Source organism: Manis javanica, chromosome 10 (assembly GCF_040802235.1).
Source record: "Manis javanica isolate MJ-LG chromosome 10, MJ_LKY, whole genome shotgun sequence".
NCBI classification, from domain to species: Eukaryota; Metazoa; Chordata; class Mammalia; order Pholidota; family Manidae; genus Manis; species Manis javanica.
The window spans coordinates 15,432,665-15,448,303 of NC_133165.1; the positions used below are offsets into that span (position 1 = coordinate 15,432,665).

At 40.6% G+C, this 15,639-nt stretch overlaps 1 protein-coding gene and 1 long non-coding RNA gene across 5 annotated transcripts in view; one reads left to right on the forward strand and one right to left on the reverse strand.

Moving 5' to 3' along the window:
* The window catches only part of LOC108404598 (uncharacterized), a 77,918-nt gene extending 68,343 nt beyond the window's left edge, over positions 1 to 9,575 (reverse strand). The window contains exon 1 of one of the 3 annotated variants that reach the window (XR_001854964.3): positions 9,414 to 9,575. This is a non-coding gene — a long non-coding RNA (uncharacterized lncRNA). The remainder of the gene's footprint in view (positions 1 to 9,413) is intronic. The other 2 variants (XR_001854959.3, XR_005059167.2) reach the window with 2 other exon arrangements.
* Positions 9,137 to 15,639, forward strand: part of LIN7A (lin-7 homolog A, crumbs cell polarity complex component) — a 127,615-nt gene continuing 121,112 nt past the window's right edge. The window contains exons 1-2 of one of the 2 annotated variants that reach the window (XM_017672249.3): positions 9,137 to 9,440; positions 9,595 to 9,685. In XM_017672249.3, the coding sequence (XP_017527738.1) occupies positions 9,604 to 9,685 (82 nt within the window). In that variant the 5' untranslated portion in view covers positions 9,137 to 9,440; positions 9,595 to 9,603. Of the gene's footprint in view, positions 9,441 to 9,592; positions 9,686 to 15,639 lie in introns of those variants that run through there. The other variant, XM_017672250.3, reaches the window with a different exon arrangement.

Genomic DNA, 15,639 nt, shown 5'->3' on the forward strand with positions numbered 1-15,639 from the left:
GTCACCTGTTCCCAGGATCCCCCTCATCTCTTCCTGCCTTCTTGGTAACCACACGCCACTGTTTTGCTTCTCTCCTGTATCTTCAACTCTCCATCTCTGCTAGCTACTTATTCACAGTGTTTAAACATGTTAAGTCACGCCATGAATGTCCAGCTTTGCAGAAGTCTCTTCTGAATCCCAGGTTGGTTTTAGTTTTAGACTCTCATTGCCCCAGGCACTTTCCTTAATAGCATTTATAGCTTTTTAAATGGAGAAATAATTCAACAGATCCAATACTTCCAATAGGGTTCTTTCTGGTAGTCTTTAATACTGCTTTATCTTTAATGCATAGCCAGTACTTAGTACCTGATAAGAAACCATAGTGAATGAATGTGTTTCTTTCTCTTTCTCTCTGTTACACCCCCTCTACTCACTCTCTCTCTCTCTCTCTCTCTCTCTCTCTCTCTCTCTCTCTTCTGAAACAACGCTTTCATAACTATGTGTAATAAAATTTCCTTCCAAGCTTTAAATGAAGCACCAGTGACCCAGTATTTTGAGCATTTGGAGAGTGGTGCAAGAAGGAGAGGAAGAGAGAGAAAGAGAGGAGAAGAGCCCTTCCCAGGGCCTTCCCCAGTGTTCCCCAGGGATGAGGGAAAGCGGGCACCTTAGATGCCACCACTGCTTACTAACTGAACTAAAAAACATTATGCATTACATTAAAGCTCCACATCCATCTTTTTGTGTTATCCCTTTATAATATAAAATTTGTGCTAATGTGTGGGGAAACAAATTCATGTGCGGAGTTTAAAACTGACTGCAGTATAAAAATTCAAGGATGAGTGTGTGTGTACACACACCACTTCAAGTAGGAACCAAATAGAAATTAGAATAAAAATACTAGTAGACTTTGGGATAGAGACAATATTCACGACCCTATGTAAATACTAAGTTGACACTGATTGTAGTTGCAATAAAGAGAAGACCAGTAGAGAGCAGTGCAAGCACTTCTTAAATATTCCTTCAAATGCTATCTAGTGACAACATTTAATGAAAATATTATTTCTCCTTTTAAATTTTATTTGGATTTTCCTTCAATTAGTGAATCAATGTGTTATTTTATTTGAAAATAATTTACTTAAACATCTTCTTGTGTTTTCATTTTATTTCTGTCTTATTTCATTTGGTGGAAATAAAATACCTAATAAAACAAGTATCTAGAAGTGGATTTTTTAGGTTTTTAGTTTTTAACTTGCTTTAGACATATACATTGTTAGCTTCTTAGTTGAAAAGTATGGTAATCATTGTTGACTTGCTGGATTGCTGGTGGTTCATCATGCCACTTATTTTAAACAGAAAAATGGTCATCAGCCTACAGCAACTATTTTTTTAAACTCACTTTGGAATTTCAACTTTGAGAAATTCAATACAATACAGCATTTCTGTAAAGACAAAGGGTATCAACTTACATATGACAGAAGGTACACAATGAAGCGGGAACACGACGGTCACAGACATTATAATCTGGAACCATGTCACTGAAAATGGCCACATTAACATTGGATTGTATGAAAGTACAAGGCATTAAGTGAGTGTGTGGATAAAATGAGAGTTCCTGTGGCCAGGATTCTCACCTGGCCCTGGTTGACTAGCTCACTGCACACCTGTGGGCAATACATGGCTGTTGACTCTATAAAAAGAGCTCCACCCAGTGCTCTGAGCACGACACGGTGGCAGGGCTGCAAGGCTGCAGAGCAGAGCAGAGGCTGGAGTGGTGGCAGCGCTGAGGAGAGAGGCCCAGAGGATGGCTCTGCAGGACGACTGTGCAGAGAGGCCCAGAGGATGGCTGTGTGGGACGGCTGTGCAGACAGAGGGACCCAGAGGATGGCTGTGAGGACAGAGGGACCCAGAGGACAGCTGTGCAGACAGAGCGGCCCAGAGGCAGAGACCAGCTTACTGTTTGAGATAGCAAAAATCTTGAAACAACCTGAAAAGACACCTGTAAGAGACTATTTCAATGGAATTTTATGAAGTAGTTCAGAGAGATTATATAGATCTACATGTATTGATATGAAAATATCGCTGGATAAAATTATAGGTAAAATATGGTTTATAGTATGATGTTATCTGAGATTTTTTTAAAAAGATATCTTCACATGTATATGCATATGTGTGTGTGTGTACATAGACATATATATATTTTCTGAAAGAATACACCAAAAAAATGTTAACATTGGTTACTTGTGGTGAGTGGACTTTTGTAATAACCTTTTGAGAATTGTTTTCTGTGGGCATTGTCTTACATTTAAGTCTTACATTTAACAAAATCCTTGTTAAAAAGAGTATAAAGTATATAAAAGATTTAATATAGTAGTATACTCCTAGATAAAAATGGCAGAGATTGGCTTACTCTCCCCATTTTTTTGTGATTGCTTTGATTTGAGGTCTAGACAAAAATATTTGTTCAGCTTGATTTACTTCTATTGATCTACAAAATTCCAGCTGACAAGAGTCTGACAATATTCACAGTTAAAACCATCCGCATTTGCTTTATTTTTCCTCATTCTAGTTAAGTGCTCAAGAGGTCAACATAAAGTCATAATTGGATTTATTATGTAAATAAATGCTTGTAGCAAGAAGATAAGAGATCTCTCAGAGAGGAACCCTCTCAGAGACACTGTATTTCAGGAAGCCGATCCACCCTGAATAACTGCAGACTCAGGAAATGGTAAATCAAGATTATAAGCATCAGAAATGTCCTTCACAAGCAAAGGGGTGAGAGTTCCTCCAGAACCAGAAAGGCAGGGATCGCAGAGAAGGTAAGAGTGAGGAATTTAGTTTAACTGGAGCATAATTTGATCCCACTGATTAATTTTTAAGAAAAAGATACTAAATGTTTCAGGTTGGGCTTAGAAAGACGCAAACCAATTAAAATTGTAATAAATGTTGCTTTAAATTGGAGCGCTGAGAATTAAAAGGAGAGTTTGGAACTGTCTTCTCAATGTGATGTTGAAGCTAATGTTGCATTTTGCTCTTAACTTGCTAATTATGGCCATGTATGTCCCTCAGCACACCTGTAGTGAATTCTTTTACTAGCTTCAATTACCGTGTTGTGTCACAAGCTGGGAAGAATTCAAAGATGCCCCTTTTATCTGTTTCTCCCTAACACCCTTAATTAATTCCATTGCACCAGGATTAGAGAGAAATAAATTGACCTGCATTTTTAGAAGATGATTGAGGTGCTTTTCAAGAAAAAGCCATTTAAACCATAGAGGGATGCCTTATTTACTGCACTTCATTTCATTGCACTTTGCAGATAACGCACTTTCTAAAAATTGAAGGTTTACGGCAACTCTGTGTCAAACAAGTGTATTGGGACCATTTTTCCAAAAGTATTCGCTTACTTCGTGTCTCTGTGTCACATTTTGGCAATTCTGGCAATATTTCAACTTTTTTATTATTACTCTATTCATTATGGTGATCTGTGATCAGTGATTATCACTGAAAATTCAAATGGTGGCTAGCATTTTTGAGAATAAAGTATTTTTCAATTAAGGTATGTGCATTATGGGGATTTTTAGACATAATGCTATTGCACATTTAATAGACCACAGTCTAATGTAAACATAGCTTTTATATGCACTGGGAAACCAAAAAATTCATTTGATTCACTTTATTGTGGTGGCCTGGAACCCAACCCACAATGTCTCTGAGGTGCGCCTGTAAAATTTTTTAAGAACCCCTCTCCTCTCGAGCCCCATTTTTTAAATTAAGGTATCATTGATATACACTCTTATGAAGGTTTCACATGAAAACAGAGTGGTTACTACGTTCATCCATATTATCAATTCCCCTCCCATACCCCATTGAAGTCACTGTCCATTGTGCAGTAAGATGCCATAGAGTTACTACATGTCTTCTCTGTGCCTGTAAATTTTAAATGAAGCTAAAGTCCCAAACAAATGAACAAACAAATCTTGCCCATAGATAGTACCTATTTCAAGGATCAAGATAACAGTGTTCTCTCTTCACCATGGTAAGAATCTCTAGCAACATAGACACCAATTTTAATTATCATGTCACTCCTTTTTCTTTAGTTTTCCAAGAAATCCCTTAGAAGATCCTGGTGCACTTGGTTACAATTTTTTTATTCAAAATTCAGAGTAGCTTTCTGCTCAAGGTATAACATTTTATTATCTGCACGCAGGAAAGAAAATATCATCAAGTTTCTGCTGAAAGTGAATGTAAACTGCTTCCAGGAAGCCTTCAGAGAATCCAGTTTCCCTTCTTCTGTTTGGCTTTTAACACATACACATTTATAAGATCATAGTGTGTATAACACACAACACATTTATTCTTGTTGATACATCATTTTGTAACTAATTTTATGCCTTTTCATCGATGCTTCTATTTCCTTTCCAAATATTTTATATACTCCTCAAAGATAACATGAACGTCTCCTACATCTAACTCCATTCCAGGTCCAGCATCCCAGTCAGGACTCCATCAATACAGGGTGGATTTGGAATTTTAAAACATTATGTACCAAGTACAGTGTGACTTACTTTCTGACCATTCTACAGTAGCCTCTTCCTCTGCTGACATTTCATCACAACTTCCTATTTTATTTTCTGTGTGGATTTTGTGGTGTGCTGGTAAATGTTTAACCACTGGCTTTCCAGAGGAAAAAAGAAAACTTCAGTATGTGACCTTTGCCCACAGCCATGGCATAAATGCCCCCACCATGGCCAAAGATTCCAGCTTAATACTACTCCAAATGGTGCTGGGACAAGCCACACATAATTTGGTCTCAAACCGTGTGACAAGCTGCAGCATATTACTGTTTGTGGTTCTTCCCACTACCTAAGATTGTCTGGTTTATAGTTCACTTGTATTTTTTCTGTTCCCTTCATAAAATCTAAGCTCCGTAAGAAAAGGCAGTTCTCCCATGTTCAGCACAGACTCTCCCCAGGCATAAAACAGTGACTAGCATTTAGCAGATCCATAATAAAAATGTGTTAGACAAAAGCATATTTTTTTACTCAAAATTGAATATATCAAATTTTTTAAGATGCAACAGTTAAAAAATATTTTTGTTTTTTTAAATCATTAAAGATTGTGGGTTGATACACAAAAGTTTGGAAATACTTCCTGAGCGGATATGAGAAAGACATGAGTCCAGGGTCACTTTTAAAAATCATTTTATCTTGCCTCTTTTATCTCCTAGGCTTTCCCCATGGTGTAAAGATGAGGTTGAGATGCATAAAGAAAAAAAAAAGAAAGTTGTAAGCTTTGAATTTAACTTTCATTATAAAAAGAACAATCATAACTTCCATTTGTGAAAATAAGAAAGTGTTCATTTCAAAATGAAACAAAAACATCATTTTATATATTGAGTTAAATAGGCAAATATAAAACATCCTGGTGCCAGAAAGTCTTTTCACTTATATGTGCTATTGGTTATGACAGAATCAGAGTTAAAGTTCATTACTATGATTTGCATGATAACTAGTAATATAAAATAATGCAAATAAGATTCTCCAACAGGAATAATTATTCAGATTTTAGATTTCCTTCTAAGTTCTTTTTTCTTTTGAAAGAAATGAAAAATAATTAGAATTGACTTTTTATATTTTTATTTCATCTTTAATTTCCTAACATCCAACTCTGAATTAGTAACTTTTCATCTCATGCTGATGTTAGTAAATTTTAATATAGATGCTGCAAATTTTTTCTTAGCTCATATTGTACCTTATATGATGGGCACAAAGTAATTCATGAAAAGGTTCATTATATTTCTGTTAATTATATTATCTTTCACAACCTGACTCTCAATGGCTCTCTTTAGGCTTGTTTTTCTTATATTCCAGACTGAACTGCCTATTTTACCCCCCCCACACACCATGATGTTTTCCCATTTCTGGCTTTGCTTTCTTACCCTTTGGAATGCCCTTCTCCCCGTCTCTGTCTTTTGTAACCCTGACATTATTCTAAACCCACTTCAATTATCAAAGTATTCATTCTGTGCACAGCATGTAGTCACTCACTGATCTCCTTCTTGTGTGCTTATTACTTTGCTTATTATCTTCTCTCCCCTGTAGGATATAAGCCAAGTGAGAACAGGGCTTTTTCTCATTCGCTGCAATATCTCAGTGCCCAAAACAATGCCTGGCATATAGTTAAGTACATTGAACATTTTTTGAATGAACAGACAAATAAGTAGTTATCAAAACAAATCTAAGGATAACATAAATGCAGTAAGATTTTCTATTTACCATGATAAAAAAAAACCCACAAACATTTATATTCCAATCCAAAGTATAGGTTGGCACTTCATCTTAATCTTGTGCTATTTTGACAAAGCTGTGAGAATTAAAGTAAGATAAAGTGATATTTTGAATCAGTCAAAAATAATTTCTAACACCTAAGGTTGAAAGAATTCCAGCTTGAAGGTGCTATTTTCCTCATATGAAACTGTGTTATTATACTCCATTTATAATCTAACTAAACACATTTTCTTGGTATGCTAATGCTTTGTGCAAACCTTCTCTTGATTTTGTCATATAATTTTTTCAGAAAGATTCATTTAAGTGAAACAGACCTTAATGTAGATTTGAATGAAATTTTTAAGAGCAGAATTTATATTTCAAAGTAGGTAGTCATTTTCATATTAACCTGTATTTATATAAAATGGAACAAGCGTCGTAGATGTCTCCTTTGACCTCTTCCCTGTATTCTTCTCTTTGAAAATAACCCAGGCACACAACAAAAAAGGTGGGTTCATGGGGGGAAAGGATATATACACATATTTCTAAAAGTTAAGGAAATTTTATGGGTCTGTATGTCTCAAATAGAAAATCACAAATGCTTTGGTTAGACAGTAGTTATTCATTTATAATTTGAAAAAAAGTTGTAACAGTAATGAATTATTATTTATTTTCTACAACTGTATAGACGTTAAGTTAAAGGCGCTGAACTTACCACTACTAGAAATAATAACTGATAAAAATATGGTGACTTGTGCTCCCTCTTGCTTTCTCTTTTAATTCTTATAAAAACCCTACACTGTCTAAACTGAGAGAGAATGATAGACCAAATTTTCAATTAGAGAGTTCATGGCATAAGTCCAGAAACATGCTATTAAATGTTCGGTGTTAGGATATATCAGAAAACAAAAAGACAAAAAGTCTACCTTCATGGACCCTATAATCTGGGATTTGGGTTGAAAGAGGTACAATTATGGCTTTTAGACTAATGAATCAAGCTACTCAAATACATATTTGTGGATAAAGTGAAAGTTTCTATGGCCAGGATTCTCACCTGGCCCTGGTCAGCTAGGTCACTACACAAGTGTGGGCAATATGCATTGACTCTATATAAAGAGCTCCACCCAGTGCTGTGTGTGACACGGTGGCACAGCTGCAAGGCTGCAGGAAAGCAGAGGCTGGAGTGGTGGCAGGGCCAAGGGCAGAGAGGCCCAGAGGCAGAGACCGGCTTGCTGCATGCAGACTTGCTCCGAGTGGATGGTATTCTAGTGATTGACCTGCCACTGTGAGAACAAAGTTGGGTATAACCCTTTCACCCCAAGAACATTCTACAGTCATTTTTTTGGTTTCATTGAATACATAGTGAACTTGCCTGGGGCTGAAACCCATTGGCAAGACAATATTCATAATAAAGGGTGTTGTTTAAAGAACTACATTAGAGGCCAAGGGATTTGCATGTTCTTTCCACCCTCAAGTATTAAATGACATTTGATATTTTGTACAAAACCTTGGAACATGCTCTGCTGTTACTGTGCACAATTCAGCTTCTTTCTTTTGTTTGATTGAGGGATGTGAATAATGATAATCAACCAGAATTGTTGCATCTTCCTCTCCCACAGTACTTCCTTTCTATGGTGCTTAGAGCACTTACTGCATGCAAGTTTCAGAGCTCGCTCTCTCTTGGTCTCCTAACCTGGACTGATCACTGTCCAGGGAGAGGCCACCTCTTGTTAATCTGTGCATAGCCAGAATTTAGCAGTGCTTGCCACAGTTCAGGTGGGATGCATGTTTTTGTATGAATAAATTTATATATACATCATTGTTTTCAAAGCATATCAACATGTATGCTTTCATCAGATCCTTGCAAAAATTAGTGAGAGTGCGGGGTAGCATGAATTCCTTCATTTTACAGAGTCTCAGTGGAATTGAAGGTTTTTAATTCCCTTGTTTGACAGACAAGGAAATGGCATCAGTGAGAGCTTATGTGATTTCTGAAGGGCACAAAGCTAAGAGCTAAATTTCAAAATCAGTGTTCTTTCTGAAAACACCAGCACATTGTGCCTTTAGGGTCTGTCAGGAATTTGATTTTCTCAAATGATTGGTGAAATCTTGCTTTTTTTCCCCCAAGTGTAGACCATAATGTGGAAAAGATCTTTAGAAACCATCCATATTGTAACTAGAAAGCAATGGCATTGATTATAAGCAACTCTTGTTGTAAAATAGTGTCTGCCTTGAAGAGTACACCATTAGTCAAAACAAATCATAATCTGTCACAGGGAAGCGGATGGAGGCAGTTTTGTCATTTTCAATCCTGAACCCACAGTCTTGACCATTCTGTTTACATGAAACTTCTGGGTGCTTAATTTCTTGATCAGGAAATGAGTCCCTACAGTGACAAGATTATGAAAGCTGTCCATTGGGGGAAGGGATAACAGCCAGTACTTGAAGTTTCTAGTAATTGAATACTGATTAACTGATTCTAAAGTCACCCTTCAGTAACATCATATCCCATAGACTGCAGGCTACAGGACGGAACTAGCCAGGTGCCCCCCCTAAACCATGCATGGTGTGTTAACAATGACTGTCACACGTTAATTAATCAATTAAGTGGCAACTCTGAGTAAACAGTGGCTGTAGATCCACCTGAAAAAGATTAGGTCACGTTTTTCAAACTTAGTAATAGAAACTTCCGTTTGTGTGTTTTTTAAAAAAAAATTATTTAAAGCCGTTTTTAAGAAGTTTGCTTTTAAGGTAAATTATTTTCTAGGCAATATACTAGGGCCCTTAATGGAGACCTAGTGATGGAACCTTGATCCTTAAAGTCAGTTGTATGCTGTTATAAGTCAACGTTCCAAAAACACGTCAACAGAAATTAACAGCAACTATCATTAAATCCCAACATTTCTGAACTAAAAAGCATTCTCTCTTTGGAGATGAGATGACTGGGGTGATGACTATTTCTCTTCATCTGAAAGAAACCCATCCTCATCCTCCCTCCCCTGCATCCCTGCAGCCTTCTCGCTTCCCTCAGACGCACGCATACTCTGCCCATTTCATTTGAGAGCAAAGTTGAAGCCACACGCCAGCTACGCCCGCCCAGCGCTCCCTGGGCTGGAGCAGCGAAGTTCTGGGCTGAGCTCCCTTCCCAGAGCGGCGACGCCGTCTCGGTACCTGCGCCGCTTTACGCCGCATCTGAAGGTTCGCCCGCCGCGGAGCAGTTGCGTCTCTATCTGGCAGCCAACCCACCGAAGCCTTCTTCTCCTTCACCACCACCACCTTCCGTCCTTCCCCTCCCCGCCTTCGTCCCTCCCCACCCCCGCCCCCAATCTCCTCCTCTTTTTCTCACTACAAGCGGCTGCTGATGCTGAAGCCGAGCGTCACTTCTGCTCCCACGGCAGACATGGCGACATTGACAGCGGTCCAGCCGCTCGCTCTGGACAGAGGTAAGGGAGCGGCTCGCCGCCGGGCCCCTGCACCCCCGGCCTCCCCTCCGCTCCTGTCAGCTCCCCCCCCCCCGGGACAGCCGGGCGCGCTCGGGCAGGGGGAGCAGGGCGGGCGAGGGCGAGCGGCGAGGCGCTCGCGCCGAGAGCAGGACTTTCCTCCCCTTTCTCTGCCCGCCGCGTCCCGGCTGGCCTTGCACGCGGCACTCGCCGGCCGAGGGCGCCTCCGCCGGGCTGTGGCGCCCCCGCCGCCGCTCCCTGCCCCTCCGCGGCCGCGGGCTTTGTTGGAGCGGCTGCGCGGGGCCCGCCCGGCGCCCGGGGCTGCGGGCTGGAGAGCGGGGCAGGAGGAGGCTCGCCGGGCCGGGCGAGGGCGCCTGCAGCCGGCGAGCAGGGAGGGCAGCCCGGCGAGGGAGCCGCCCGCCGGAGGAAGGAAGTTTGTCCGGGCGCCGGGGGAGGATGCTGGTCCGGCGGCGGGCAGGGCGCACGGCCGGGTGGCCTGTGCCGGGCGCACGGCGGCTGCTGCCCGCGGCCGAAAGGGCCCCGAGCCCGCACCGCGCGGCTTGGTGCTCCGAAGGCGGCGGGGTCGCGTGTGCCCCGCAGCCGGCAGCCCTCCCGCAGTGGAAACTCAGTTTCCCCTGCCCCCGGCCGGCCCGGTGCTCGGCCAGCCCCGGACGAGGACGGCGCCCGGACGCAGTCAGGCTGGGTGGAAATTCAACTTGGGACCTGTGACCTTCCGCGCCCTGCTCTCTGAGTGGAATGGGGGAGCAGCCCCTGCTTCCTACCCAGGACCTTCCCCAGCACAAGGATAGCCCCGTGCGCTGCCACCGGGCCCCTCCGGTGCAGGCGCGCTCGGGTCCCGCGACTCTGCAGCGGAGGACACCTGCTCGTCCCTGTCCGCAGCGGCCGAATTTAGGACCCTGGGCGGCCATTGGGATGTGATGTGCTCAAACGAAGATGATTTAGTCCGATGTGCCTCTAAAAATATTCTTTCTAGCAGATTAAACTGGACTGTGGGGCAAAGCAAAAGCGCATCCTGCTGCGAGTTCAGTGAAAAAGCCAGTGAACTAGTGAGGTTTTTGACGTGAAAGATTGTGGGTGACTTTAACGCGATTTGTTGGCACCAGGACAGATATTATGCGGTGCCCATAGCAACCTTACTTGGGGTAAGAGTTGAAAGGAAATTGATTTTATGCTAGGAAATGTTGATTTTCAAGCTAGTAAATTAATAACAGGAGTTAAAGAGCTCAGAAAATCCATTGTATAATCCATGATTTCATTCCACTGTCATCATCTGCACTAAGCGGGATACATCCACAGCCACGGAGAGCCAAACAGATGGCAAGCTATTAGAAATTATGGATTTCCCACGTATTTCTGTTTTAATGTAATGAGCTCTTATATTGTCCCATTATTAAGTCAATCTTTAAACATCCCAAGTAAAACGACTACAATTAAGAGAGAAAAAAAAAAACTCCATGAAAATTGCATGCCTGAGCAGTTTTATATATTACTCCTACTAAAAATATTTCATTTTAGAGGCTTTACCTTAGCCCTTAGATACCTCGGTTGTGGAGAGGAGATGCAATCAGACCAAGATCTAAAAGTTTGTTCGTGTTCGCTGCCAGACTGTACCTGTCCCCTCCCAGTGTTGACTAGGGCTGTATAATAAGCAGCTCAAGAGGCAAGCTGGGTGAGACTGGACTCATTTGAATAAATTCTCCAGGAGAGCATTGTGAAGTCTGTAATTTATGGATGGTGGGTTTTTGGCATCATTGCTGTGCATGGAGTCAATACATAAAAATGTTTTTCTATTAAAATACGATTAATTAATTAACTGCAGCATTAAACCAATGACAGAGGGGGTTCTGAAAAATTTCCTACCAAAGAAGAACCTTTTAAAAGAGGCAGCCCAGTATAATACATAGCTGGGTCCTAGCTGTGACTCTGCCCCTCACCATGGACGGGGTGGTTAGCCTCTCCAGGCGTCCGTTTTTTCTTTTGTGCCCCATAAGAAATTTGGGTTAGATGGGTCTGGCACTATGCAACTTTGACAGTCTAACATTTGATTAATTAGAATTAGGACTCTGTTTCTGGCAACCCACTGGAAGATTTCCCAGTTGGCCCCCTCTCCCAGGTTGTTTTGGTGCTCTGAGGCCACCTTCTGCTTTGACCCCATCCAAGCATTTCTCACACACTGGCGTCCGTCTCATAGAATGGAGTTCCTTCAAGAAAGGGACCATTTCTAAATTCACCTTTGTATTCTCAGTGTCTGCCACAGTCCCTGACTCACAGTAGAAGATGAAAAATTAATGGAAGTTAGCGTAAGTAAACCAAGGACTTCGGTAACTTAAGCAATGTTAAAATATAGGGACTTAGTGGTGCACTGAACTACAGTTCGTAGATTCACAACACTTTGGCCCTGAGAAGGATGGCAGGGAGACATAGGCCAGCAGTGGCTGTTAACCTTTCTTCTTCCCTCCACACGTGATGGGGTGCTATCAGTACCCGTAGCTCACCGGCGGTGATTATTAACCGAAGCAGATTGTGTCAGGTGGGCAATGGAGAGGAAGGGAGGGAGGTGCCTGGCAAAGCCTCCCATGGGCATTCCAGCAGACTTAAATACAAAATCCACAATTTGAGAGCTCTGGGCTGTTCTAACATCTCCATTTTTTGAATGAAAACCTTGAAAGGAGCAATGATAAATATGTTCAAAGTGACTCTACTAACTAGTGGGAGATTTTGTGCTAAAATCTAAATCTTATTTGATGCCCATTGGCACTATAAACAGCTTAATCTGGAAGCTTCAGGACAAAGGTTTTAAGCAAAGGAATCAAACTTATGGACTGAAATTAAGCTTTACTCCTCTCAGAATTCAAAGGATGTTATCTGAATCAAGAACTTCAGAAGTCTGTGCAAAGTGCTTGGATTTTTGTCTGGGAAACAAGCCTTTGCCAGAACCGGGCTGGGCCCTGAAAGGATGAGCAGGTTTTCACTGCTCTGTGCTAAACTCTTTTCTGTAAATCACCCAAATCTTGGATTAACCCTGTGGAGGCCGATGGCCAGAGCAGGATCCTGTTCATTGTGCTCCCTGTTCTTGATCCTTCATGTACTCACTGAGTACGTACTGTAAGCCAGAACGTACAGTGGAACGTGTACAGCTGGAAGCCAAATGGACATAATTCTAGTTTTCATGGTAATTAGACTCTACCACAAAAGAGAGATTAAACACACACATACTCTTCATTCACTCAATAAATATTCATATGTACAAGGTGCCAAATGAACACCTGAAGCAAAGTTTTTGCTTTTATGGTCCTTAAGAATCTAATGGGGGGAAACAAATAATATTTAAGGGATTAATTAATTCAACAAATAAGGATTGAGTGCCAACGTTATGGAAGGCACTGTTTTTTTAAATTTATTAACGTATCATTGATGTACAGTCTTATGAAGGTTTCACATGAGCAACATTGTGGTTACTACATTTACCCGTATTATCAAGTCCCCCCTCGCATTGCATCACTGTCCATCAGTGTAGTCAGATGCTGTCTTCTCTGTGCTATACTGCTGGAAGGCACTGTTTTAAGCAATGTAGAAGTGCCAGTGACCAATAGACAAAGTCTAATGGAGTTTATGCACTACTGAGAGTCACACACTGAGCATATACACATATAAGTGGGAGTGAGAAAAAATGAGCCCAGATCAAGGAAAGTGATGGGCTGCTGTTTTTGATATGAGAATCCAGGAAGGTCCCTCCCTCTGGAATTAGTGACTTTTTAGAGGAGATCCGAAGAAAGTGAAGAAACAAACTTTGCAACTCTCTGGGGGAATGTGTTCTGGAGGAGGACGTCACCCATGAATCCTGGGAACATCAAGGAAGTCACTGTGAAAGCATGAACACAGGGAAGCATGGTGGAAAGTGGAAAGTTTGTAGCCAGGGGTGAGATGGTGTACTTTATAATTAGGATGTTAGGTGAAAGTAGGATGTGCTCTGGAAACAAGACACAAGGCATGAGGATAGAGGAAAATGGGAAGGGCCTGTTTAGGTAGTGCTGCTTGAGGAAGGCTCAGTGAGAAAGCAAAATGTAAACTGAATTCTGAGGTATTTATAAGAATCTTTAGGAAAAGCTTTCTGGATAGAGGAAGAATACACATAAAAGCAGCTCCCACATATGACTTGGCTCCCGTCCTGTTAATACAACTATAACCAAGCAAATGATCAAAAAGAAAAATTACCAAGATATAGCAACAATCTGAGTACGCATGCTGGAGTAGAAATTTGGTTGTAAGTATACCAAGAAAATCTATAGAGCAGCTTTTTGCTTTTATTGTTAGGCTCAAACATCATGTAATTAGGTTTTCAAAGATAATACCTTGTGCTATAATTTTCATGTCACTATGCATAAATCTACATGTTGCTCCCAAGTGGTCATAATATGAGATATGTTACTCTCAGCCTAACATTTTATTTCAGACAGTGATGTAGAAAGTGGTACCTATAATTTACCCTTGTGGCAAAGAGAAGATGTGGAAAGGAGATTAGTGTGGAGTCTTCTCTTCCGGAATTGAACATGTTCACAGCAATTCTTCCCTACACCACGGGTCAGTTTGCCCAGATTTTAATCTCTAAAACCAAGAATGACCTTCAGTCTAAGAAAGCACGGTGCACTCTATTATACTTATTACCTCTCTAACAAAGAACCTAGGGATACTTCACTATATTAAAGGCTTCATGGATTTAGGGACTTTTCTTCAGTACAGGAGCTACAATTGTTCTTCACTTCCCAGCTCAAGGTCAGAAAAAATAATATAACAGAATTCTTCAAAATTTCACTTCTGCTTACCTTCTCCCTTAATTTTTGAGCAGAATGACTTTTTATTTTAAAATCCTGGCTTGTAAAGAAGTAATACAGAACTCACTCAGAGAAAAATGGATAATCAAAAATTTGTAGGAGTAATTAAAATTGTATAATTTGAAATATTTGAGACTTCGCTTATGACATGATCAATAGCTGACAGTCTGCATTTAGGGGGCTTTATAAAATAAGATGGTGTCACAGTCATCCAACTTTTCTGTGAGTTAAATTCAGCTTGGATAAGTTGCCAAAATATAAATGGAAATCTTGATTTCTTGGCTTCTCAAACAAGTCCTAATCTAAAATATTGATTAAACAAATTTTAGTGTGTTTTCCCTTAAAAAAATAAAATTTCATTAAAAATTCTAATATAAAGCCAAGAGCTTTTATTTCTGTCGATTTCAATCTTGTGGAAAAAAAACCATGAGAGCAAAATTAAATGCAAATGAGAATCCCATGGGTGCCACACTTTTCCTAGGATTTGTGATAACACTAAAATTTTTCTTTCTTCCCTTTCTGCTTTTCAAGGCATGCAGAACTTATTTCTTCCTGTATCTCCCAATTCAGGCCTTAGGCAGCCTACAGCTTTTCTAATCAGCTGCATTCACCAGTTTTTATAAAATCTATATTTGCCTGAAAATTGCTTTTGCTCACAGTCCAAAGGGGCTCACCCCTCTCTCTCTCCTTGCCATTTTTTTTTAACATGAGGAAAAAGTACAGAAGAGAGAAAATAAAAATTAAGCTTAGTTCTTATGTTGTTTTAAAGATACATGCCCTGGGATTGTGACTGGGGAGGAGAGGGCTCTTGTCCTAAAGCCCTCTCACATCACCAGCCAGATATGGTTTAGTCTACAAACATTGAGTGCTTGCTTGTTTTCTTGTGTTTTCTGTAGGCTTTGCTAAACATCAAAAAAAATTTAAATTGTTTAAAGTCAATATTTCAGTCTTTTTGTAGTACATAGTAACAGAATGTTTTCTTTGAGTCAGAATTATGCCACGTCCACCTTTTTCTCTTTGATAATGAAAAGTTGCAAAGAGAAGGAGCCACATTTCATAGTTTTGATTATTTATGAGGCACTTTGCACTAGGTAAGAGTTTTAT